We start from the raw sequence: 26,647 nt of genomic DNA, 5'->3' as shown, positions 1-26,647 counted from the left end.
AATAGCTAAAACTGGAAACAAGCCACATTTCCATCAGCAGCGGAGTGGGTAAACAAAATGTGGTATAGACACACAATGGAATATTGTTCAGCCGAAAAAAAGAATGAAGTTCCCCCACATGCCACAATGTGGATGAACCTTGAAATTATTAAGTGAAATAAGTCAGACATAAAAGGACAAATATTATGTGAGTCTGCTTATATAAAATGTCTAGAATAGACAAATCCATAAAGACAGAAGGTAGGTTAGAGGTAACGAGAGGTTGGAGGGAGGGGAGAATGGGAGTTATTGCTTAATGTACAGAGTTTTTGTTTGGGATGATGAAAAAGTTTTGGAAATAGTGGTGATGGTTGTACAACGTTGTGACTGTACTTCATGCCACTGAATTGTATGCTTGAAAGTGGCTAAAATGGCAAACTTTATGCTATATATATTTTACCACAAATAAAAATGACAATTAAAAATTATTATTAAGTATGCTGTCCCACACATCAGTAATTGTGGGAGATTTTTTTTTCCTGGAGCTTGGAAATCCGAGACAATTAGAGGAACCTATAGATTGCGCAGCCCCCAAGTCCTGACCAGGAGGACCATGGCTCTTTTCTATTGGTGGTAGAGGAGATGCCAGGAGGGCATGTGGTGTGCTGGGAACAGTTCCTGTGAGCTCTGGATCAGTCGGGGGTTCCCCAGATCCCCCTGCCAGCTCAAGAGCCACTGGTGGTCCCTGCGTTTCACAGGCGCTGGCTGTCAACCTGAGGAAGGGGTGCCAGCATCAATTCATCAGCATCAGCTGTGCCCTGCGTGTTCAAGTCCCTTTTCTCTCTCTCTCCAGGTCTGTTTATCCAGTGGCTTTGCATTTCCCTGAACACCTTGGACAAACTCATTTGTACTCGCACAGCCAAGTACTGGCAGGACTGTGGGCTGGCTCTGAGAGTGGCTCACAGCGAAAGGGGTGGGCACACTAACAAAATGCCAGGGAAAAAGATTGTCTTTGTTGGTGCTTTGAATCCCCACTCTAGCTTGTGAGCCAGCCCAAGTTTCCTGCCAAAAACATGGGTGCAATCTGGAAGGATTCTAACTAAAGCTGAAAGAAATGAGACATGCTTCCTTTTCTGCTTCTCCATGGCTGTTCTGTTTTCCCTTATTTGAACCATCCTATTATCTGTCATAGCCTGCTTGGACTGCTATAACAAAATACCATGGGCTGGATGAGTTCAACAGCAGAAATTTATTTTCCCACCTTTCTGGAGGCTGTAAAGTCTAAGATCATGGTGCCAGCATGGTCAGGTTCTGGTGAGGGCTCCTTTCCTGGCTTGCAGACAGCCACCTTCTCATTGTGTCCTCATTGGTGGAGAGAGGTGCTGCTCTTTTTTCCTCTTCTGTAAGGGCACCAATCCCATTATGGGAGTCCTACCCTCATGAGCTCATCTAACCTTGATCATTCATTGCCCAAAGTTTCCATCTCCCAATACCATCACATAGAGGGTAGGGCTTCAACATGTTAATTTTGCAAGGACAAAATTCAGTCCATTTCTGGAGTCCCCATTGTCTCAAAAAACACTTCCAGTTTTCCATTTGTGGAAATTTGCTCTTGGCATTAGGAGATCCTGAATACACTCGAAGTCTCTTTAGGAGACCCTTGTTGGGCTGTAGTATAGGAACAGCCTGGCCTATTGCAGCCGGGAAGCCAGCAGGCTTCCTGCCCACGGGACAGACCTCACTGGTCCATTGGGGCAGGGGCACACTCAGAACAACACAGTTGCACATTCTGCTTCTAGGACTTCCCAGCCACACTTTTGGCATGTTCCTTTGTACGTATGTACCTTAGCTTTCTCTTCTGTAAAGATGGCATTGCTAATGCCCATTCACAGGCTATGTATAGATTTAAATCAGTAATGCCTGCAAGGATCTCCATGCCAAGCCTGGTAGGTAGCAGGAGCCTCCATAAGTGGTGGGGACTGTAACCTCCTGGGACATGGCTGGGGGCCCAACTCCACGGTCTTCCAGGTATTGGCTTCATTGGTGGGTTGAGGTGATACCAGCCTGCCTTCTCAGCTGTAACACACCAGATTTCCCTTCCACTTCAGGATGTCTCCTTTTAGTCTTTATTTAGAAGCTAGGAAGCCCTGCCATAGCCCCATCCTTTAGCCCCTGTGACCTGTCCTGGCTGCACCTCCCACTCCTCAGCTGTCTCACACTGTGGCCTCTGGAGGCTGCTGCTGGCCCTCATTGGGCATGTTGTGATCATTACCTCATGTGCTCGATGTCATAGCTGTCCCTTTTCTTCTCCTGATAAGTGAGAAAAGAGAGAGGAGGCTTTCTCAAACAAGGTGGGTGCATGTTTGAAGTTCGAGTTTTCATTGGGTGTCCCCCAGCCAACTCTACTTTTTCCCTCTTACCACTGCTTTTTGCAGTCTGTCTCAGAGCAAATGGTCCTCTCTGTGTCCTGTTCCCTGAGGTCTGCCAGGGGCAGGACACTGGGGAGTCTGACAGGAGTGCCACAGCGTCCTCTCGGAGGACACTCTGCGACACTCCCAAGTGATGGGTTGATGCCTACCTCCCATCAGCCTCAGCATTTCTGTTTTAAGGAGTCCATACCCTCCTTCTGGCTCCTCTCAGCCCCTCCTCCAAGCTGCTGTACTGCAATCAATGGGTCTCCATCCTCCTGGAAACTCAGGCCACAGACTCAGGTGTCTCCCGGAGTCCTCTCTTTCCTTCTCCTCCCAAATCCATCCCATCAACTCCATCTCCAGAATCTACCCTGAATCCCTCTACTTTCCCCCTTCCCTGTCTGCCTCCTTCCTGGCCTGTGGGCTGGGGCCCATGTCCCTCCCAGAAGGCAGCTGCTGAAAGCATGTCAGGCCAGGGAGCCCTCCACTTCCAATCCCCAGGAGCTCCACCTGCATTTGGTCCAGCTTGGTTGGATTAGCTGCCATTCAGAGAATGTGACTTTTGTGGGAAATGAACCCCACACTTCACCTGACTGTGTGGATTGAGGTCACGCAGACTCTGCCTCTGTCAACTGCTGCCGTTTCCTGCAAACTTACAGGTTCACTTCTACAGCCCAGGGTGCCTGCTAAGACATTTAGTGAATAGGGCTTTCAAAATGTGAATAAAATGCTCTAGGTTTTTTTCCCCTCTTCCTAAAGAGGAGGAAAGGATTTAAAACCTAGAAGAGGAATATATTGTCAAGAGTGCGTTAGGCACCAGCCAGAGAGATTTAGAGGTGGAAAACCTAACTTGTTTTAGTTTTAGAAAAATATTTTTTTAAAACTTAACTCCCAAGATGGTTTAGGGAAAAAACATGTACCATTTGGGTTGCTTCCATTTCCCATGTTGGAATTAGTAATGCAATTTGCAGTGCCCACGATGATTCTGTAGAGAAGTGAGCTGAGTCATCGGGGTGTGAATCATCTTCCCAGGATATTTTATGATTCTCCAAATGAAAAGCACCTCACATGTCAGATGTGATTAGTGAAATTCGTCTGTCCTGATGCCAGAGCGTGTTAACTGGTCTGAGCTGCTAGAGTTGATCCAGTACCATTTCACAAAATTAATATCGGGTTGTTCATACACATGGGGTATGAACAGAGAGCTCATCCAGATGCAGTGACCCCAGGAAAAAAGTCCACGCTAACCTTGCCTAAGCAAAAAAGGCACGTATTGGCTGCTGTAATTCAGGAGTCCAGGGTGTACCAGGCTTCAGGTCTGGGTGTGCATGACCTGGTCTCTCCCATCTCTCAATTCTGCCTCCTTCCCCTAACCTGGTCCTCATACTTTGGCTTCATTCCCCAGCTCATGGCTATACGGCCCCAGGCTTCCATCCCTCCAGATTCCATAACATCACAAAAGAGGGCTTCTCTTCCACAATAGCTCAGCCTTGTGTCCTGGCTTCCACTCCAAATGGACCCACCCAGATCGTGAATCCATCCTGAGAGCCATGTCTGGCCAGATCAGCCAGTCCTGGGCTCCCAACTCATCCTAAAGCTGGGGGTGGGGTCAACATCACCCACAAACCACTTGGACAGATTCTAGGGGAGGAGGGCTCCCCAGATGAAAATTGGGGTTGTATAGCTAGGAGGGGGAAGGAACTCTGACCTGCAGACACAGCAAATGTCCCTACATTCAAGTTCTTCTGTCTTCGCAGTCCGTCACCCTGCTCCTTCCAAACGGCCCTGCTCAAGCCACTCTGCCTCTTCCTGTTTCTTCTCCTCCTTCTCCTTCTCATCCTCATCCTCTTTCTCTTCCTCCTCCTCTTTGTCAGTGACACTTTTCCAGGGTTTACAAAAGACCAGGCAGCCTAGGCATGGTGGCTCATGCCTGTAATCCCAGCACTTCAGGAGGCCAAGGTGGGAGGATTGTTTGAGATCAGTAGTTTGAGACCAACCTGGGCAACATAGCAAGACCTCATCTCTACTAAAAATAAAAAAAAATTAGCCAGGTGTGGTAGTGTGTGCCTGTAGTCCCTAATCCCAGCTACTCAGGAGGCTGAGGCAGGAGGATCGCTTGAGCCTGAGAGTTTGACAATGCAGTGAACTATGATCATGCCACTGCCTTCCAGCCTGGCTGAAAGAGTGAGATTCTGTCTCTTAAAAACAAACAGAAACAAAAACCAAAACCCCACAAAAGAGCAAGCAAAGGGCTTGGCAGTTGACTCTCACTGAATCCTCATGGCTACCATATGAAGTACTATAAGGCATTGGGTAGCTTGGGTTTCAGCCTCAGCCCTTCCCACTTTCTGAGGATGTGGCGTTGGGTGAGACACTTTCCCTCTGTGAATCCCAGTTTCCGGTGTTAAATGGGGATGACGATGCTTTCTCTCCAGGGTTGTTGTGAGAGTCAATGAGCTTGTAAGCTCAGTAGCTCAGTAAGTGGGTACTCACATCATTCATTTATCAGATGAGGAAGCTGAGACTACTATGTCGTTTGTCCGAGATCCTGCAGCCAGTGGGTAGCTGAACTGGGATGGAAACCCAGGGCGCTCATCCCAAGCTGCGTGCTTGCTCGTTTTGCAGCATTGCCTCTTCCATCCACCTTCCTGTAAGGAAACACTGTTTCTCATGGCAGACTCACCTCCGCAGACAGGGGTCAGCATCGAGGGTCATTGCACACGCACTTTGTTACATGTCTTCTGCATCAGGCCCTTAGCTAGATCCTGAGAGGACAAAGCAGAATGAGCATTCGGAGCATTCATTTGATGGGGGGGGATCTGGGAGGCCTGAGGATGGAGGACTGACTTTCTGTGTCAGTCCTGAGTGACTCATGAGCCATGTCTGTAGAGAGAAACTGGAGCTCACCAGGCAGTGAAGAGGAAGGGCAAAGAAGCAGGCCACTTGCAGGGCTTAGGTAAAGCACAGGGGGCTGAAGAGCTGCTCCCTGATTGGAGTTTGGCCGTGGATTGAATTGTCTTTAGATTACTGACTATTGCTAATGATGGTTTGTATTGTCCTTGTTTCCAGTGTGGAATAGTTTATTGGCTATTTGGTGGTGCTATCAGGAATGTCGGAAGCCCTGAACATGTTACTAAGTGGTTTCAGCCTCTCCAGGTATGGTATTTTCCTCAATATCAGTCTTCTATGGAGAGCCTTAAAAATCGGTAGTAGATAGATATGCATGTGTGTGTGTGTGTTTGAAGAAAAATAAAACAGAATTTGTGTCAGCAAAAATCTTGTTGAAAATGAGAATTCCGAGACTATCTTTTTTATGTTGCATTGAGCCTGTCAGTGTTGTTAAGCTCACATTCGCTGTTATCAGACTGCATTTTTATAATTTTCTCCACAACACACCTGTCCCTCTCTCACCACCTTTCTTAACGGCCCAAGGGGTCTGCATTTGGAGCAGCTGCCTGACCAGCTAATTCCCTTCTAACATCTGGTAAACTCCAGAAGCAGAAATACACTGGGATGTTTGCAATGACCGAGAGGGGCCATCGAAGCAATGTGAGAGGGATCCAGACCGAAGCCACCATTGACCTCTCTGCCCAGGTGAGGAATCTGTCCTTCTTCTGCCGTCCAGGGCAGCAGAAAACCTGGACAGAACCAGATCTCCTTCTTTCTGTGTCCAGCTTCACACCCTCTGTGTGTGCTCTCTGGCCTCAGGAGCTGAGATTCAGATCAAATGTCTAAGTGTTTTAATAGAGGTGGATATTTGCTCAGCCTTCATGAACCCAACACAGCCAACATTTATATGGTGCCTTTGAGACTGAACACTGCCGCAAGCACTTGGTGTGCACTTGTGAATGTAATCCCTTGTCATAACTCCAAGAGAACAACACTAAAGCCATTTTGTTCTCGTTGCTAGCAGTAGCAGGAAAGGACTGGAGGAGATGCCTTTGTTGATCCTCTCCATTGTGCCCTGTGTCAGGAGGGCACTGTGCTGGGGCCACCTTATCAGGAGCTGAGTCTTCTGTACTGTGATCACGCGCTGTCCCTCACCGTGACCTGCATTGACATTTTACATGACAACAGAAACAAGAGTGTTACCAAACAATCTGACTCTTCTACCTTTACTATATGTGGTCAATGCTGAGGTTTTTCCTTTTCATTCTTTCTCTTCCTTTTCCTTTCGTTTTCTTCTCTATTTTTCTTCCTTTCCATTCCCTTCTTGCTAATTAAAAAGATGTTGGCTAAGTCTCTCTACATTGCTAGCTCTGTCCACAGTGGGTCACAACATACCCTGGGGACGCTGCTTTGTAACCCTCATTCCCATCTCTTTAACTCCTACACACACCCGCCCCTGCTCCCCACCAAAAAAGAAAGTGACTGTGTGCTTATCTCACTCTCCTTTATAGTTTCTTGCTTGATATTGGGTGTTCCTAAGAACTACAAAGGGATAAACAAATGTTGAGGTTCTTTCTAGAAATGAAGCTGTGTCAGTCGGTGTGTGCAAGCACGTGCCCGAGCGTGGCTGCGGGTGCCGCCTGGCCGTGTGGCTGCTCTGCTTCATCTCTTCTTTATTTTTGCAGTTTGTCCTTGAGCGTGTGGATTTTTGTTAGCGGGTTTCCTGACCCGGAAATGCTGGTTGGAGGTGGCCGGCGTCTGGAATGACAGATGCAGGGGTGGGGTATATTGGAGGATGCCCTGCTTTTCCTCCTGCCCGGATGTTAGTTCTCTCCAGCAGCCAGTGATGTCCAAGATCATGGTAAGAACGAGAATAAGCATTACCCTATGCTGACCACTTGCGAAGTGCCATGCTCTGTATCAAACTCCCTCTGTGTAGTTATTCTATGTTTCCTCCCAGCAACAGTTCCAGAAACGCAACATTAAACTGGTCCTGTAAACTGAGCACGGATGTGCCACGTACCAGGCTAAACAGTCTACTTGTAACATCATTTCAAATGTTCTGTAATCTTATAAAGAGGCATTATTGTCCCTACTTTAGAGATGGGGAAATGGAGGCTCATAGAGGTTAAGCAGCTGACTCTGGCTATGCAGTTAATGGTGAGTTAGGTTCCGCTGGGACTGCCCTCAGCAGCTTGGCTTTTCTGCCCGTGGTGGCGTGCCGACCTAACATCCTCTGGCTTTTGGCTGGCCGATTTTTTTCCTCTCCTGAAGCCATGGTATTGAGGTCACCTTGCTGTCATTGATGGGGGAAAACACCCACAGCTTTTATTTACTTGTTTCTTCTTACAATTATTACTTTTTTACAAAAATAATTTCCTGTGTTGGTCCCATTTTCCCCAAACAGCATAAATGACTTAGCTACCTGGCGTGCCTCAGCAGCTGCCACTGTCTGACAGGGGACCTGCAAAGTTGCAATCATAATGACGAGGGGCCTCTGGTGAACACCGTCTCCCGTGGGGCTGGGAGAGAGAACAATCCCATCATAAACTCATACCACCGAGAACTGACATAGCAGGAATGGATTTCTGCCTTCATTGGGTTCTGTGTTTTCCCCTTCATTTCCCTTTCAAAATGCTAGAGCTTGTTAAATAAGTGTTCTGTCCCCCAGGACCATTTAAATCTCTTACATGTTTTGGTTATTCATTCTTGTGGGTTGGTTGTTTTACATTTATTTTTGGGAGGTGGATTGGGTAGTGGTATGGATAGTTAAGAGATAAGAGAGAGTTTTGTTTTTATGCTTTATTCTAAATAGCAAAAATAAATGAGGTTATGAACTCTCTGGCCAAAGGCATCATTTTTAGTGCCTACAACACTAACCATTTTGCTGGCCTTCAACAGATAATTATTACAGAAACCGACACACATGGTGTGCGTTATTTAGATGCAGCTTTAACGCCAGGGTTTTGGCTGATGCAAACTTTCCAAATCAAGCATTTTGCCAGAAGTGGCCAGAGCGTAGCAAATGTTTATGGGACGAGTGGCCTCCTTCTCCCTTCCCCATCCCACCAGATGGTTTCTGCCAGGCCAGTGTTTCCTCTGCCACTTCACTTTCTTACCCTGGGTATAAGCATGCCCCCACCCACATGGGTTGTATTTTTATGCTGTTATTTTTCACTGCACTCAGCCTCAAGTAATGCCTCTCCTTGAGAAGCCCTGGCTGCCCTGATAAGACAAGGGTGGCCTCCAGAGACGTCTCTTAAAAAGATCCAGCATGTCCGTTTATGTTTCTGAAAAGCTCTCGCACATGTTAAAAGTTTCCCTGTGCAAACATCTGTCAGAGAATGTTTTCTTAGGCTTCAAGACTGTATTTCTTGGCCAGCGGGAAAGCGTTGTCTATGTACTTTATAGTCTGAAATCTGAGACAATCTTTGCATGATCAATAGCTTGTTGGTTTAGTTCAGTCACATCTTCAATATTGTCAACTCCAATTAAATGTGCAGTTCCACTCTCTGCCATTTCCCCTGGGCTCCCAACTTGCCCCAGGTGCCCTGTATTCAGAGCTGGCATCAGGGCCAGTTGCTTTTTGGCAAGAGGCTTAAAGGTAACCCAGGTGGCAACAGAGATTGGGGAGAGCCAAGAAGTGAGGGGAGCATTTCCATTGTGACCCTTATGTCAGTTTCCAGAGAGGAGGAAAGAGAAGACGGAGTTTTGAGTTGAGCCTGAGAACAAAACCCCTGCATTTTCTTCCTGTTTCTTCATGACCAGTGTTAGTTTCAGACTATTTTGAGCTGGAATCCTTGGACATATTCAGAGACAAACTGCATGGTACATTCTAAGATTTTTCCCTCCTAGGAAAGACTCTCATTTACAAGTTCTTCTGTTTTAGGCACTTGAACATATGAACCTCTTTTGGGAAACTTTAATTATTATATTCGTTGATCAGGAAAATAGACATTTTCAAAAGCTTAAATGAGGGATTTCTTTTTATAAAAATAAAAATTGTTTGGGCTGATACTGTAAGCAGCGGCGGGGATAGGTCGTGGCTGTCTATTGGTGTTGCTTTATCCAAGCATACAGTTTTGGCCTTTGATTACTTGGCTTTCATTTAAACAAAGACGTCATGGAGGCAGGAAGGTTCAGGGCCTGGGAAGCAGTGAGGAACCAAGTGATTTGCCCAGAAGGAGTGAACACCGGCAGATGAAATGCAACTCACAGATGTGGACCCTGGAACAAGCCATCTAAGGGCCCAGATCATTGGGTGCTGCATCCTGTTTTAGAAATCTTGCAGGTGGGCTGTTTGGAGGTGAGGGGTGTGGAGAGCTGAGCACGTACCACCAGAGTTTTTAGAGGTTTTGGTGTTGGATGATTGAAAGGTCAAAACTTTGCTATGGAGTAGTCTAGAGAGATAATTGAAGAAAGCCTTTATATATTAAAGCCAGACAGGCTCAGCCAAACAGCACACATGTCAGCCCGGCATTATAAACAGGAGAGACTGGGAGGGAGAGAACGAACACCTTTTAAAGGTTGAAAATTGGCAACTTATTTTCTGGATTGGATTATTCCTTGAAAAATCACTTTAATCTCCAGCCATTTTCAAAGTTGAGGTGGAGGTGGAATAAGTGAATTGAGGTGATAGCACAGTCGTGTTGGTTTCAAGACATGGAGCCAGGTGACCTTCTGGTTGTCTTCTCTTCTGCTGTGAAATCCCCTGGAAATGGCACCCTGCACCATGTGGGTCTGTTTGCACAGTATTCATTGCCTTGAGCCAGGGAACTGAAATGAGCCATGGGAAGGGAAACACTGTTGCTCTGCTGTTTCTGTGTAGGAGTTTGTAATTGACACACCGTGTGAAAATGCCGAGAAGATGTATATTGGAAATGCCATGTACAGGAATTACGCAGCCGTCTTTGCCCAGCTCATCGTAGATGGAAGATCTCAAGGTTTGTTACCAACACAGACAACTAGAATAATTCTCTTCATTAGTACTATTTACTGGTGAAAACCCATTTCACAGAGCTGCTTTTATCTTGTAAGTAATTCAGTACAAACTTTATCTCCTAATATGCATGAAGAAATTTATCATTACATTTTGACATTATATGCTCTCATGTGTGGTGCACAGATGTAGAACTGAGTGAGTCTGAGAATCACAGAAATGTTATACCATTCCAGGAAATAAGTAAAGCTATAGGAAGGAGAGCTTAATAATGATCTCGATGCCTTCCTTAGGGCCCCACTGTTTCATCGTTCTTGTCCGGGATGAAAATGGAAGCTTGTACCCAGGAGTGACAGCTATTGATAGGAGGATGTACAAGGAGGGTGAGTCCCCAGGTGCCCTTCTCCTGTGCTTACTCTTCCCACCTGCTCCCCCTCCCACTCAAGGAGAATCTAACCTACCTTACATTACCGAAACAGTGAGGGTGGAGAAAACTTCCCCAGAGAAGATGTCCGGATTTTGAAGCCTCATGAAGTCTTTTATGTAGAACTGTTCAGGAATGTTGTAGATTGCCTTTTATGAACGTGCATTGGTCTCAGTTTCTCCCAGCTTCTCAAATTTTCCAGTAACGAGGCAGTTTTGTCCACAGTGCTATTCTGTCTTCTCTCATCTCAGACTTGGGGGCTCTCACGGGGCAGGCTGTGGCTCTCTTCTTTGCACCCCTGGCCACCTGCCTGCTGTCTGTGCTCATGAGGCCCTTAGTGAGTACTGAGGACTGACTCAGTGCCTTAGTTTTCTAGGGCTGCCATACCACTAACTGTGGGGCTTAAGCAATAGAAGTGTATTGTCTCACAGTTCTGGAGGCTGGAAGTCCAAGATGAAGGTATCAGCAGGGTTGGCTCCTTCTAAGAGTGGTGATGAGAGGTGAAGTCAGCTGGACTTCCTGGGTTGAGTGGGGACTTGGAGGACTTTTCTGTCTTACAAGAGGATTGTAAAATGCACCAATTAACACTCTGTAGCTAGGATTGTAAAACACACCAATCAGTGCTCTGTGAAAACACAGCAATCAGTGCTCTGTAGCAAGAGGATTGTAAAATGCACCAATCAATCAGTGCTCTTTAAAACGTACCAATCAGTGCTCTGTAAAATGCACCAATCAGCGCTCTCTAAAATGCACCAACCAGCAGCAATCTAAAAGTAGCCAATCCTGGGGAGGATTGAAAAAAGAGCACTCTGATAGGACAGAAACAGAACATGGGAGGGGACAAATAAGGGAATAAAAGCTGACAACCCCAGTCAGCAGTGGCAAACCGCTCCACCCTGTGGAAGCTTTGTTCTTTGGCTGTTCACAATAAATCTTGCTGCTGCTCACTCTTTGGGTCCGTGCCACCTTTAAGAGCTGTAACACTCACCACGAAGGTCCACAGCTTCATTCTTGAAGTCAGCAAGACCATGAATCCACCAGCAGGAACCAACTCCAGACGCAGTGAGGGAAGGATTTGTTCTAGGACTCTCTCTTTGGCTTGTAAACGGTTGTCTTCATGTTAACCTGGTGTTCTCCCTGTGTGCATGCCTGTCTCCAAATTACCCCATCTTATAAAGGACAGAAGTCATTTAGATTACAGCCTACCCCAATGACCTCATTTTAATTTGATCACATCTGTAAAGACTCTATCTTCAAATAAGGTCACATACACAGGTATAAGGATTAGGGCTTCAATACATGACTTTTTCGGGGGGTAGGGGGACACAATTTAACCCATAACATTTGGTGAGATCAGGACATGCCTGTATGCTCCAGTGACCGCTCATGGCCAAGGTCATGCCAAGCCAAGAAAGGGGAGAGAAGGAAAAAAAAGAAGGAAGAGCAGTAAGAGAAGAAGGAAGAAGTGGCCCATCCTTTGGTGGAGGGGACAGTCTATCCTGGCCCCTTAGTGTTTACTGTCCACTGCCACGACTGCAGGCATGGCTGCAGGTGGGTTTGTGAGGTTTTAGATGTATCTCCCAGAGGTGACCGAGACCCTGGCTGGGCTGGGCTCCTTGAAAGTTCCTTGCATGTCAAATATTGCTGAGAGCAGAGGGGTAGGCTGAGTTCTGTGAAGTCGTGCCAGACATTGAAAATGCTGGCAATGGCAGAGAGTCTGCTCTGGTGCCCTTGTAAGCTGCTAAACGCACGTGTGTCCTTGTCAAGGGGTGAAGCTCTGAATAAAGACAGATTGTTTTCCCCTAGATTAAATCTCTCTAAGTTTTCACAGAGAGAAGACCCCAGACTCTGGCAGATATCTTTAGGAAATGTGTCTGCCAGATTTCAGGACCACCCCTCCCCGCTACCCACTGCTTCCCCCATTTCCTGCTGTCCTTGTGGCTGTTTTCCCTTGTCTTGTGGGCATTTGCTGTCAACAGTTTGCTCTGTGTGCAGAGGAGAGAGCACTGGGAAGGAGGAGGGATTTGAGCACTGCATTCCTAGGGAGAGCAAGCCTGCTTCCCTGCCTCTGTCTTCAGCTTCCCATTCTTGCAGTTGCTTAGAACTCTCCCTTTTTTTTTTTTGAGACGGAGTCTCGCTCTGTCGCCCAGGCTGGAGTGCAGTGGCCGGATCTCAGCTCACTGCAAGCTCCGCCTCCTGGGTTCCCGCCATTCTCCTGCCTCAGCCTCCCGAGTAGCTGGGACTACAGGCGCCCGCCACCTTGCCCAGCTAGTTTTTTTGTATTTTTTAGTAGAGAAGGGGTTGCACTGTATTAGCCAGGATGGTCTCGATCTCCTGACCTCGTGATCCGCCCGTCTCGGCCTCCCAAAGTGCTGGGATTACAGGCTTGAGCCACCGCGCCCGGCCAGAACTCTCCCTTTCTTAATCACAGTCACTGCTCGGGAGGTAGGTGTGCATCCACTGCATGCCCAAAGCGTGCAGGCTGCACAGAAGGAAAGCCCATTCTCCTCCATTCTCGCTAGGGAGGAAGGGGCCAGGCTGGTGGAAGAAACAGGTACAGCTCACCAAGGAAACAGCAGACAGCATCCCCATGTCCATCCCAAAGGAAAAAGCACCAGCAATTCTGGAAGTAAAATAAGGGGCTTTGTATTTTAGTGGCAACAGGCCTGGGAAGTAGCAGGGAAAATACTTCTGATGCTGCATCCATTCCCCTTTTCTGTTCTTGCCAGGTCTGCATGGTGTGGACAATGGGATGGTAATATTTGACAAGGTTCGGATACCCAGGGAGAACCCGCTGGATAAGTGAGTAGTTTCTCCTTTACTCAGGTCAATGGTGCAGATGACCTCACTGCTCTCCAAAGTTGGCTTGGTTCTTGGGTCTCGTGGGCTGTGTATCTGGGCAGTCTACCCCTAACTACCCCTACAGGTTTGTTGACAACTAATTGGAAAAGATACATCTGCAGATAGAAAAAAAAAAATGTAAAATTATTCAACATGCTGTTGTCCAGACGTAATGACCATTACACTTCAAATGTACGTCTTTCCAGGCTTTTCTCTATGCCCATATGTCTAAAGAGAGAAAGGTGTCAGATTTTTACTAAACGAGATCCACTTCTAGATTCTGTGTTTAAAATAACCTGTACTTTCCATTTAACATTATATAGCAAATGCTTTTATGTAATGCTAAGCACACACATGCATTATCATCTTTAATATCATTATAATAGACTGTTAAATAAATGGTTTATAAGTTATATAATCAATTTCTTATTGTTGGACATTTAGGTTTTTTCCTCCCCTCCCCCCATTATAAACAGATGGGTGCTATTGCTTCCTTTGTGAGTGGCAGGGGATAAGGCACCATCTTTCAGCTTGCAGGTGTGTTCTGGGGGTGGAGCTCTAGGGGTTAATGATGCTTTTCACAGAAGCTGAGAAACACCAACTACTTTTAATTTTCTCAGCAGCGTTTCATGCATCCAATAAAAATCTTGAGCCATAGTCATGTTAAATCTGTGACGAAGCCAGCAATCAGGGTGCACACAACCAGCTGTCTTCCTGACTCCCCATGGATTTCCCTTGAATGCTTTGCTCCTTTTTGTTGCCAGCAGATACGTGTAGTGGATGCCAAAAGCTTAAGAAAATTGTATGGGAAAAAAACTTAAAAATGATTGGTCCAACAAACCCCCATGACATAAGTTTACCTATGTAACAAACCAGTACTTGTACCCCTGAACTTAAAATAAAAATTAAACAAATGGAAGGATAAGGAAGTAGAGGATAGAATAGTGGTTACCAGGGGCTGGGAAAGGTAAGGAGGAGGAGGGGATGGGGAGAAGTTGGTCAATGGATACTGTTAGAGTTGGATTGAAGAAATAAGTTCTGGTGTGATATTGTACAGGGTGATATCGTTAACAATAATGTGTTGTATATTTCAAAATAGTTACAAGTTTTAAATGTCCTCATTCCAAAAAATTGATAAATGCTTCAGAGGATGAATGTGCCAATTACCCTGATTTTATTATTATACAATATATACATGTATCATAACATCACACTGTATTCCATCAATGTATGCAGTTATTATATGTCAATTCACGAAATAAAGCAACAAGAAAAAGAAAAAAATCTTAAAGTGGACCAAATTCTGCTTAACATTTTCCTCCTGTGAATTGATAGGAAATGAAATGGAAGCAATAAAAGCATCTTCACAGTTATCCTGGTGGGTGCTAAAGTCCCCCAGGCCCTTTTAGGACCACCAGCATTCATATGGAAATGCGAGAAACTCAGGATAGCTAAAACAATCTTGATAAAGAAGAACAAAGTAGGAGGACTCACACCTGTGATTTGAAAACTTACTATAAAGTAATCAAGACAGTGTGATATTTGCATAAGGATAGATATATGTACAATGGAATAGAATGAAGAGTCTGGAAATAAATCCCTACAGTTGCAGTCAATTAATATTCCACTGCAGAGCCAAGACAATTCAATGGGGAAAGAATAGTCTTTTTGACAAATGGTGCTGGGACAAACTAGGTAGCCATGTGCAAAAGCATGAAGTTGGACCTTTACTTCCTACCATATACAAAAATCAACTCAAAATGGATCGCAGACCTAAATGTAAGAGCTAAAACTACACAACGCTTAGAAGAAAACACAGGTGTGAATTTTTGTGACCTGGGTTTAAGCAATCTATTACACATGGCACCAAAAGCACAACTAACCAAAGAAAAAATAGATAAATTGGACTTCATCAAAGCTGTAAAAAACTTTTTTTTGAATCGAAGAACACTATGAATAAAGTGAAAACCTACAGAGTGGGAGAAAATATTTGTAAATCATATATATTAGTATCACAAGGGTATAGTATCCAGAATATAGAAAGAACTATTACAACTCAAGAATAAAAAGACAAATAACCCAATTTTAAAATGAGCAAAAATCTGAATAGACATTTCGCTAAAGATTTACAAATGGCTGCTAAGCATATGAAAAGATGCTCCACATCACTGCCATTAGGAAGATCCGAATCAAAACCACCACGAATACCACTCTGCACCTACCTCCCAAAGTGCTAGGATTACAGGCACAAGCCACCATGCCCAGCTGATGTCTCTTATTAAAGGGACAGACAATAACAAGCGTTGGGGAGGATGTAGAGAAATTAGGACTGTTTGTTATACATTGCTGGTAGGGCTGCAAAATGGTGGCACCAACTAGGAAAACAGTTTGGCCATTCCTGAAAACTGTAAAGTTATTATCTTATGACCAGCAATTCTACTCCTAGGTATGTGTGAAAACATTGTCCACAAGAGAATTGCAAACATATATCCACACCAGAAATTATACACAAATGTCGGTAGCATAATTATTCACAATAGCAAAAATGGGAAAATAATCCAAATATCCATCAACTGAGGAAATAGGAAATAAAATGTGGTATATCCATACAATGGAATACTATACAACCATGAAAAGAAATGAAGTACTGACATGCTACAACACAGATGAACCCTGAAAACATGTGAGTGAGAGAAGCCAGACATAAAGACCACATATGATATGATTCCATCTATGTGAATTTTTTCCCAGCACAGGCACCATAGAGAGAGAAAGTAGGTGAATGGTTACCAGGGGCTGGAGGGAGGGGAGTATGGGGAGGGACTGCTAGTGGCGTGGGGTTTCTTTTTGGCGTGGTGAGATGATTTGGAATAGGATCATGGTGATGGTTGTACAATTTCATGGCTATACTCAAATCCATCGAATTGTACACTTTGAAGGGATACATTTTATGGTATGTGAATTACATCTCAGTTTTTAAAAAGTGGGTCAGTGCGCGGTCTGCACAGTCAGGCTCCGGTGCTGGTTTAATGTCTCAGGAAACCACTACCTCCCTTGAGTCAAGCCTTTCTCAGCATCTCTTGGAGAGGGACTCCCCCTGCCCTTATCTGCTCTCTGTCTCAAGGGGGAAGTTCCACGATGGGGAAATCCGAGTGCTTCCCTGCGTGTGCACATGGGAGCCACCTGACGTCATTTCTCGTGGTGCTATGTCCTGCTTTTTTGTGAAACCCCCCCTCTCTTTTCCACAGGTTTGGTTCCGTGGCTCCAGACAGACAGTACCATTCCCCTACGAGGAACAAGAGCGCAAGATTCAGTGCCATGCTGGCAGCACTGACCCCTTCGAGATTAGCTGTGGCTTTCCAAGCTATGGGTGCCATTAAGGTAGTGGACTCTGATTTTAATTTATCTACTGTGAATTCTCTCGTGGCTCAGGGATGAGTAACAATTTCAGGAGCTGAGCTTCTTGAGCCACAGTTGGTATAATATGGCCAGGGTTCCCGGTTAGATGCTGGGGAGTGCCAGGTGGCCATCCACAGGGAACATTTCTACACCCTTCTTAAGAGGGGATCCCGCCCATCTACATCCCAGATGTGTGCTGCTCACCCTGGGGGTGGAGCACAGGCATCGTGGTAATAGAGCCAGGAGAGATGACCAGGGAGAACGGGATGTTCAGAGCAAACACATCTGCTGGAGAAGCAGCTAAGGGTTGGTCCATGTGTGCAAAGGTTGGTGTGTCTTGGCTGAATTCATCCGGGAGTGTTGATCCTCATGTGTCTATAGAGGGCGTAACGTTCTCCCATCACAGTCTGGAGGCCATGAGGCCAGACCTCCAGGAGCCATCTCTGCCTCCCTGCCCTGACTCTCCCGTATATATTGGTTTGGACAGAGGAGCCTGGAGAGCAAAGCTCTGGAAGGGCCTCCTTCTCCTCCCCAGGGCCTCAGGCTACTTTGTTCTCTGGGCCTTCTCTGTCTCTTTGCATGAAGGAAAAGCCTGCTTTAAGCTCCACTGAGCTTGGTGAAGCTGGAAGAAAAATTAAGTCTCCCCAGGAATATACATCTGGGGCTTGAGTCCAACTTTTCCATCAAGAAGGAATAAATTTCATTCACTTGACTCCAGGCCTGACATCAGCCCGGAGTCGTCTGAATAGCAGGAAAGCCCTTTACTTGCTTCGGTGTCGGCCACACTTCACAGATGGCCTGCCCTGACCCAGGCTTCCCCTTACGGTGCTTCCTGTGAGGGGCACAGCTGTGGCCATCAGCATGCGTACTCAGCCTGGCCTCGCGCCCGCCCGTGCACCCCAGTTCCTGTGCTTGTTTTGTGGTGGTTCTTTCAGTGGGGCCAGGTGGGTGTTCAGGTCTGAAGTCCCATGTCAGGAGGGGCTCAGGACCCTTGGCTGAACCGTCTGAAATTGAATGGGGCCCCAGAGAGCCTTGCAAAGGCGTCAGCACAGACAGCAGCAGAGTGCGGAGGAAAACTGGTTCCTCAGGTCTGCAGTTGAAGCCATTTCAGCCATCCTCAGGACTCCAGAGAGAGGCAAAAATAGAAAAGCCAGACGAGCCTAGGATTGCGTGGAAGGGAAGATTGGTTAAACATCAGATGCAGGGTTAGCTGAAGCCGTGATAGCAGTCTCTGCACAATATCCCCTCTAATTGCAGTAGCCTGCAGACCGTCCTGACTCAGGGGCCCTCTGAGGAGAGTGCTGGGTGCATATAAAAAACTCATGGTGGACAGTGGCCAGGCAGGCTGCTGGGAAACCCCGCTCTTGTTGGTTTTGATGGGGTGATGATGTGTGAAGGACGTCCACGCCGCCAGCAGCCCTGTAGGCTCATTGAGGTCCACAGTGGGGTTGCGTGGGACAAGGCGTGGGGTGGTGCAGACCAGACCAGGCGGAGGTGGGAGCCTCCAGGAGGGCTTTGGTTTTAAATACCACCAGATCTAGAGCAGGGTGGGGGTGGTGTCTCAGGGAGAGGAGCCAGAGTGAGTGATTCCTAAAAGGTTCATGTTCTCCTTTCTACTGGATATTATCATGGGCCAGCCCCTGCCAGGCCCAGGAGGGTCTTGGGGGCCACATTCGCATCAGTTCCCTTATTGGTTGTCTGATGTGCAGACTTCATTCCTGGCAACACAGAGATCATGATCACGGGCAGGAAAGCCCTGGGCTCAAGTCTCATCCTGCCCATGACCAGCAGTGGGGCTGTGAACAGGCCATAGCGCTCCCTAGGGCTCAATTTCTTCATCTGTGAAATGGGTCTTAGGATGGTGGTGAGGCGTGAGAGAAGGGTGTGTGTGCAGCGCTGGCCCAGTGCAATGCTCCATAGCTCGTGGCTGCTATTTGTGGGATGGTTGTTGTTGTTGTTGCTGCTGCTGCTGCTGTTACTGGGAGGACAAGAGTTGGCTAAAGGAAAGGAAGACATGGGCATTCTCATGAAACAAATACCTGGTATCGTGGCCTCCAAGTAACAAGGCAATATGCAGTGTTTTGCAGAAATGCATAGCATCCTTTGAATTCCCGGGTGTCTGAAGCAAACCTTAGTAACCCGGAATTAGTATCTGCCCTGCCCATCCAGACCTTGCCAGGCGATGGGATTGTCAGGCAGTGGGCAGACCCTGCACAGAGCCGAGCAGGGCTCAGACCCCGTGTGGTCCAGGCACCCTGCCGGACGGCGACCTGGGCCGCTGTGATCTCATCTCCAGCGTCTCTGGCGAGGATGATCTCACCGGCCCTCTTGGCAGCTCCTCCTCCCCTATGGCTCAAACACATGACATATGTTTTCCCGGCTGAAACCTAAGATGGTCCTTCTCCTTCTGCTCTTGCTGATGAGTGGAAAAATGGATCCGTTTCTCCTACGTGCGTTCCTTGTGTATTAGAAAACTGTCACTGCAGCTCCCCACAGTGACATTCACTCAAGGCTGAGCGTGCCCGGTCATTTTGAACTTTTCCCAAATGTCGTATTTTTTCATGGTTCTCTTTCATTTCCATGGCATTCCTCAGAACTTTCAGGTTTTCTCTTAAAGCCTTGCCGTATTAACCATCATCTAATTTGTGTCAGAAATGCCTGGGTAAATTCAATGATTACCAAGAACACGAGGAAAAGGAAGCGAATGTGTTTGGGAGGGGAGGGAGTGGGGGCTTGGGAGCCTGTGCCGGGATGCTGGGAAGCCTTTTCAGAAGGAGGAGGAAGCTGGGGCACCTGAAAGAGTGAGCAATGTAAATGAGGTCTGGCCCACTTCTCTTGATTTTGCATGGAGGTAAATATTTTAGCTAAGACAAGCTCCTCTTGTAAATTTGGTGCTGCACAGTAGCTGGTTCCCACCCCCAGGATGTGTGATTCCGCAGCGCTGGGGTAGGGTGGAGAATCTGCATTTCTGGGTTCCCGGGTGACACTGCTGCTGTGGGCTCTGCCACTTGAGACCCCTGCACAGAACACATGGATGTGGTTGTGAAATATCAGCACTGTCTCAGCCTGCTTGTCACCCTCTGGGTCCCCAGGATCAAGGCCCAAGTTCTGTTCCTGTATCCAGGATCCTTCATGACCCCTTACTGTACTGCCCATCTCCATTGGCCTCTGTCGCTCTGGCCTCATTTCTGTCTCTCCCCTGTGCCTCTGCGGGAGGGGATTCACCCATGCCGCCGTCCTGCTGGAGATGCCCTCCTTTTGCATGGGTAATTTTCATGTACATTTCAGAGCTTGTATGACTGTCCCCTCTTTGGAAAGGCCTCAGCCTGCGTGTGGTTCCTCTGTCACCTGTTCCCAAGGCACTGGACTCCCCACTTGCAGCATGTATTACAACTGATGAGTGTAACAACTCATGTGCAATAGATGGGCTGGGTCTCCTTCACTAGCCTAAAAGCTCCACGCAGCCGGGGTCCTGCCAGCCTCATCCGCTGCTCTGTGCTCAGCTTCACACACAGGGCTGGGCACACAGTAGACACACAGCAAATAGGAGTGGAAAGAGTGAATGAGGTCTGAATCAGGATTCACATCCGAAGCCCCTGGCGTAGCTCTTAGCAGAGGGAAGCCCTCAGTGCCTGTTGGTTCTTGTGCTCCCACATACCAATCCCCACTTCCGGGTCCACATTGAGTGGGGAGGAGGATGTTGCTGCCTCTTTGATCTAACTCCACGTGGCCCTTCTGTCCAGAATCAGGAATCTTCTTTCTTTCTTCCTCTCTGCCCCAGACACTGCTCCCCATAGTATGTGCCTCACGTGTACGCACTCGTGCATTGTGCTGCAATCAGGTACTGGGGTTGTGCTCACCTACACTTGGCAGTGTGGCCCTGGTGGTCCGGGAGTGTGCCCAGGGCTGGGGCTGCAGAGTCCGCATGCTGAGTGCAGCCAGCATTCTGGGCTGTCTTTTCAGGCACGTGGGTGCTGGGCGACAGACAACTCAGCCAGTCCTTGGGACCTGAACGACCATCTCCAAGTGGTACAGGTGCTGCATGTGAGATAGGGGTAGCTTTTCCCAGCCCCAGGAGCTTCAGGGAGAGCAAAGGGAAGACACTGGCTTTAGAGGATTCTCAGAACCGGCGATAGACACAATCTTTTCCTACAGTGTGCGTTGTTGGGTGTAAGTGAAGAGTCTCAGCAAGGCACGGGGGAGTCTCTCCCTCCTGTTGATGGGGGTTTGAAATGGGATATTGCATCCTCGAGTAACCCTTTTGTGACCTTCTGACTGCAAGGGTTCATGGAAGATTTGAGCAATGGAGAGGAGGTTGAGGGCGTCTGAGTCCCCTTGAGAGCCAGCAGGGGTTGGTCAATGGCCAGCGTGGCCCCTTCTCACTGCGCAGGGAGTGGTGGTGTGGCTCTGTGGGCCCGTGCTGCGTTAGGTGAGCACAGCAGGCTGCATGCGGCCACTGCTGTGGGGTCTTGCTTGGGATTGCCCCATCACCCAAGCTCTGACACAGCCCCAGAGAGGTCCTGATGTCGATGTCCTCACCGCGGTGTCTGGCTCCTGGTCATCCGGCTCTCCACCACTCTGCCTGTGTGCTTCAGCTACTGGCCGGGGCTGGGGCAGATTAGCAGGTGTCAGAGTGTGACATTCTATCTGTCCTAATGGCCACAAACCAGGTGCCATGACACTTCCTCCTGAGCAGAAGGTTACTCAACCTCCTCACATCAATCATCTCAATGTTTGTGGCTATTGCCGTAACACGATCAGGCTTTTGTCTGTTTTCTTTTTGCTTGGGGATCACCTACTTTTATTTTCTTCTGGAATCACTTTGTGTTCATCTGTTCTTGTCATAGGTTGATCTCATTTTGTATCATTACTAACACAACCTTTAGTGGGCAGGGATTGTTTTCTTATTTAGTCTCTGCAAGGCCTAGTAGAGCCCTACATGTCATGGAAATCATTTTACTCTTCTAACCGTGCTTCCATCTATTGCCTGTTCATTCACCCACCTGTTCATCCACCTGTCCGTCTGTGTCCATCCACCTCTCCACCCACTCACCCGTTCACCCACCACCCATCCATCTACCCGTCCATCATCTATTCATCACTCATCCATCATCTATTCATCCATCCATCATTCATCATCCAGGCATCATTCATCATCTATTCCTCCATCCATCGTCCACCCATCCATCATCCATCCATCCAACCATCATCATTTTTCCATCCAATAATCCATTCATCCCACCCATCCCACTACAAAGACGCCGAGCACAAGAGTGATCAGCTCATGTATAATTTAGTAGTTGAGGCGGAGTGTATTAGTCCATTCTTACACGGCTAATAAAGACATACCTGACACTGGTTAATTTATAAAGAAAAGATGTTTAATTGACTCAAAGTTCAGCATGGCTGGGGAGGCCTTAGGAAACTTACAGTCACGGCAGAAGGGGAAGCAAACACGTCCTTCTCCACATGGCAGCAGCAAGGAGAAGTGCTGAGCAAAAGGGGGAAAAGCCCCCTTATAAAACCATCAGATTTCATGTGACTCACCCACCATCACAAGAACAAGATGGGGGAAACTGCCCCCCTGGTTCAGTTAGCTCCCACCAGGTCCCTCCCATGACATGTGCGGATTATGGGAACTACGATTCAAGATGAGATTTGGGTGGGAACACAGCCGAAGCATACCAGGGAGTTATGGAATGTCCTAGAGAAAACCATTCGCCTACCTGATGGACACCACACTTGACAGAAACTCCCCAGGCAGGAGTGTGCAAAGAAAGGACAGAGGCATTCGCCATCCTCAGAGCCTGCCCTTCCTTTAGCAGCAAAGGGCAGAGTAAGGAGTATCTCCGTAAGGTCTTGCACGGGGGGCTCAGTGTGGGGACTGAGTTGAATGGGGTTGGTGGGAACGGAAGCCCTCTGATGTTGAGCACAGTGGGACCTCTGCCTCTGCAGACAGTGTGGCATAGCAGAGGGCGATGGAAGGGGAGGCTATGGCTGTCTAATGTCCTGAACATGTGTGGTGCTCACAAGAGTGTGTTTGCCTGATATTAATAAGGCAGAGCTGACTGAGGCTCATTCTGTTGACACTTTTGTGATGTGGCCAGCCTCACGTATCTGCTCAGATGGAACATGGTGTTGGGGAGTTGAAAGCGCAGCTCATTTGCTGCAGTTTTATGCCTTTTCGGGTACCTTGTGTGTGCTTGGAGGAGGCGGGGTCACATTGCTCATCCTGTTCTGCTCAGGCTGATGTTATCCTTGTTTTTTTTGCACACGCACACACACACACGCACACAGACACACACACACACACACACACGCACACAGACACACACACACACACACACACACAGACACACACACACTCGCGGGGAGGAGAGAAGCAGGACCTGCTTGGTTGCCAGGGAAGTCCTGTGGGATGAAGGCTTTAGCCTGGGTGATCCTCAGGCCATCTGTGAAATACAGATTGTTTCCTGATGTGGAAACTTCCTGGACTTGACCACCAGAGGGCAGCAAATACCAATAATGACCTGCAGGTTCTGTTTTCTTTGCGTTTATTTACTTTTGTATGTAAGAAGTGGGGAGGTTTTTGCTCTTGTCATGAGTTTATTTCGCTTCTCAGCAGGCATCAGTGTTGATTTTTAAAAAGTGTCAACATAAGAAGAAGGATGCATGAGCTGAGTAATTGTCGGGCTCAAGACCAAGATTGTAAATAGGATACAGTTATTTTGACGACTCTTCAGGATATAATTTGACTCATAAACGTCTTTAAAAACATATGTTTGCAGCATTTTGGGTGGGTATAAAATGGTTAAATGTTTTTTGGTTTTCTATAGCAGTTGTTTACATATTTAACCACCGAAATTTAAATAGTTGTCTTTTCTGTAACCTTTTATTTTAGGTTGGGGGGTACACGAGAAGCTTTGTTACATAGGTAAACACATGTTATGGTGGTTTGTAGTAAAGATTATTTCATCACCCAGGTATTAAGCCCAGTACCCAGTAGTTATCTTTTCTGCTCCTCTCCCTCCTCCCTGCTCCGCCTTCAAGTAGACCCCAGTGTCTGTTGTTTCCTTCTTTGTGTTCATAAGTTCTCATCATTTAGCTCCCACTATAGGTGAGAACATGCGGTATTTGATTTTCTGCTGCTGTGTTAGTTTGCTGAGGATAATGGCCTCCAGCTCCATTCACAAATATTTCTCCTTAAAAGATACATCTACTGCCCTTTTTCCTCAAAGACCAAAGAGCTAGAGAAAGTGCAGCCAGTGATAGTAAGTAGCACGGGATATGTGTATCTGAAATGGATATTTGAAAGAATTTCCATTTTGAAATTTGCTTCAGTTCCATGAAGACGTGTTGTACGCCTTCCTCTCAGCACTGTGCATCATGCTAGGAGGTGACAGAGATGAGCTGGAGCAGGTGTGTGCCCTCCGGGGACTCATGGTGCATGCAGGTAACTGAAACACTCCAGTGCTGTGTGGAGCCTCCGTGGTTACACTGGCAGGAGGGGACACGTGGCAGCAGGTGCTGAGAGTAACATGCGCTACAGAGACAGTTGTGGGGCTGTTATGGTCAGGATCCAGTACATGTCCTTTATAGAAGCTTTTTCAAGTGAGTCCTCTGGGTCTCTGGCACAAAGACTTGGAGCTGGCATCCAGCCCTTCCCCATTGAGTAGAGTATCTGGGTCACATTCTCACATGGGCAGCCAGAAGGCTTTTGGTGGGGTGAGGAGTTTTTCTCTCCTGCAGGAGAGGAAAGTCCTTGAACATCTCTCCCCATTTGGTGTGGCCCATGAATGTTAGATGTTTGTGGCTGTGACATTTCAAGGAACAGAACTCCCTTTAAGTAAGTCATCAGAGGCTACACAGGCATTATAGGAAACCCCAGCCTCCTCAGACCTTGGGTTGTGGCGGTGGCAGCTGTGAGGGACGGTGTGATGCTGCCGTAATTGTAAACTGCTTCCCAGTGCTCCCAGCCTGGGTTCTGCTTGGGGGAGGCTTGCCTTCCTTGGTGCCAGCAGCCAGCTCACCTACTGCTGGCAGAACGATGCCCAGGCTGCAGCTGTGAGGCGCTTCACAGGCTTCACTCCATGGACGTCCTTTCGGCCACCCCTGGGGAAAAGCATGGCCTGTGCCACCTGGAAGGTCAGATATGGACGATTGACAACTGGCCTGCTGTCCTTAGGAGCTTTTCCACCCAAAACTTGATAGTCCATGTAGCATAGGTGCTTGTACAGATCACCGTCCTTTTCCCTCACTCCACATCTCTTTGCTCCATTCCTTTGTTTCATCCTGTAGTGGATTCCCATAGAGAAAGTCAGCAACAGCTCAAGCCACAGTCAAATAGTAACTCACTTGTATCGAGTGCTTCCTGTTCAGGGACAATTTTCTGAGCACCTCACATGTAATTGTTCATGTGAGTTGAGTGCTGTCCCGATTCCCATTTTCCAGATGAGAAACCTGAGATGTAGGAAGATGTAACAGTTTGCCCCGAGCTTTCTGGGCCTCACACTCTGGTATTCCAGCACTGGGGTCCGGCCCTTTCCCAATGCTGGAGTGGCTTCGTAGTCCTCAAGACAGATGTTCTTGGGATAAACCCTGCTCACTGGCATTCTGGAGCACTTTGTGCATGGTTGGATTTGCCTTGGTTAACCAAACCAAACCAAAGTTTTAAAAAATTTGTTGTCCACATTAAAAATGTAGACATTTCACTCAGACTGGGATTTGGTAGATGTTAAATGGTTAGTGGCTGGGCCAGAATCCAGGCCTCCTTCCCCACTGTGACCTGAGGCCTGGTTTAATTTTTAGTGGCACTGCTGACTTTGCCTCACAGCTGTATGTCACTCTGGTTCTGAGCACTGTGTGCGAGGAGCAGGAGTGAGAAGGGAAATGAGTTGATCCAGCCTTTTCATTGATGACTTTTTATGAGGAAAAGGGTCATTTAGAATGAACATTTATTAAGTGTGTCCAATGGATTTTTTTTTTAGTTTAGTTTAACGGAACGATTTTGAATACCTTTGCCTACCATAATGAAATTTAGTAAGCCAAAAAAAGTTCACAATTCCTTAGATAAATTTTAAAAAGTGAACTGGGCCATTGAAATTTGTTACCACAAAACCCTTACAGGCTCTAAGAAGAGAAGCACAATAATGGTTAGTAAAATATTTGTGGGTTATAAATTTCTGTATTATTGTTATAAAGTTTGTGTGTTATTAAGGCCAGGGCTATGAAGTATTGTTCGCTGTAGAACCACATAATATATGAGGATCATGTTTCTTCTCTAGAAGTCTAATGTCAAAATATCTTTACAATTTGAACAACAATATTTCTAGCATCAAGAACAAATGGAATCACTTTTCTTATACTCTGTAAATTACTCAGAATCGTATCATGTTTTTGTTTGCTTGATATTTTGGTAATTGTAACTTTTTAAGGTTTTTAGTTTGTCCTGGAATTTCTAATTGCCTTTGTTTTTTCTTGTTAGGAGAAGAAACATATGCCTTCATCACTGTATTAGTCGGTTCTCATGCTGCAAATAAAGACATACTGGAGACTTGGTAATTTGTAAAGGAAAGGTTTAATTGACTCACAGTTCTGCAGGGCTGGGGAGGCCTCAGAAAACTTACAATCATGGTGGAAGGGGGAGCAGACATGTCCTTCACACATGGTGGCAGCAAGGAGAAGTGCTGAGCAAAAGGGGTAAAAGCCCCTTATAAAACCATCAGACCTTGAGAGAACTCACTCAGTATCATGAGAACAGCAACA

The 26,647-nt window shown here is 47.0% G+C and overlaps 3 protein-coding genes across 11 annotated transcripts in view; 1 reads left to right on the top strand and 2 right to left on the bottom strand.

Moving 5' to 3' along the window:
• Positions 1–26,647, bottom strand: part of MTLN (mitoregulin) — a 1,146,577-nt gene that overhangs the window by 227,901 nt on the left and 892,029 nt on the right. The gene's annotated exons all lie outside the window — the stretch shown is intronic.
• The window catches only part of ACOXL (acyl-CoA oxidase like), a 294,217-nt gene that overhangs the window by 21,778 nt on the left and 245,792 nt on the right, over positions 1–26,647 (top strand). For 3 of the 5 annotated variants that reach the window (XM_050753121.1, XM_050753122.1, XM_050753123.1), the window contains 6 exons: positions 5,460–5,546; positions 5,886–5,984; positions 10,108–10,222; positions 10,512–10,601; positions 13,372–13,444; positions 16,732–17,787. In XM_050753121.1, the coding sequence (XP_050609078.1) occupies positions 5,460–5,546; positions 5,886–5,984; positions 10,108–10,222; positions 10,512–10,601; positions 13,372–13,444; positions 16,732–16,921 (654 nt within the window). In that variant the 3' untranslated portion in view covers positions 16,922–17,787. Of the gene's footprint in view, positions 1–5,459; positions 5,547–5,822; positions 5,985–10,107; positions 10,223–10,511; positions 10,602–13,371; positions 13,445–16,731; positions 17,788–26,647 lie in introns of those variants that run through there. The other 2 variants (XM_050753124.1, XM_050753125.1) reach the window with 2 other exon arrangements.
• NPHP1 (nephrocystin 1) overlaps positions 1–26,647 on the bottom strand; it is a 364,586-nt gene that overhangs the window by 301,017 nt on the left and 36,922 nt on the right. The window lies entirely within an intron of this gene.

The sequence above is a fragment of the Macaca thibetana genome, chromosome 13 (assembly GCF_024542745.1).
Source record: "Macaca thibetana thibetana isolate TM-01 chromosome 13, ASM2454274v1, whole genome shotgun sequence".
Lineage (NCBI taxonomy): Eukaryota > Metazoa > Chordata > Mammalia > Primates > Cercopithecidae > Macaca > Macaca thibetana.
This window is presented reverse-complemented; position numbering and strand designations above follow the sequence as displayed.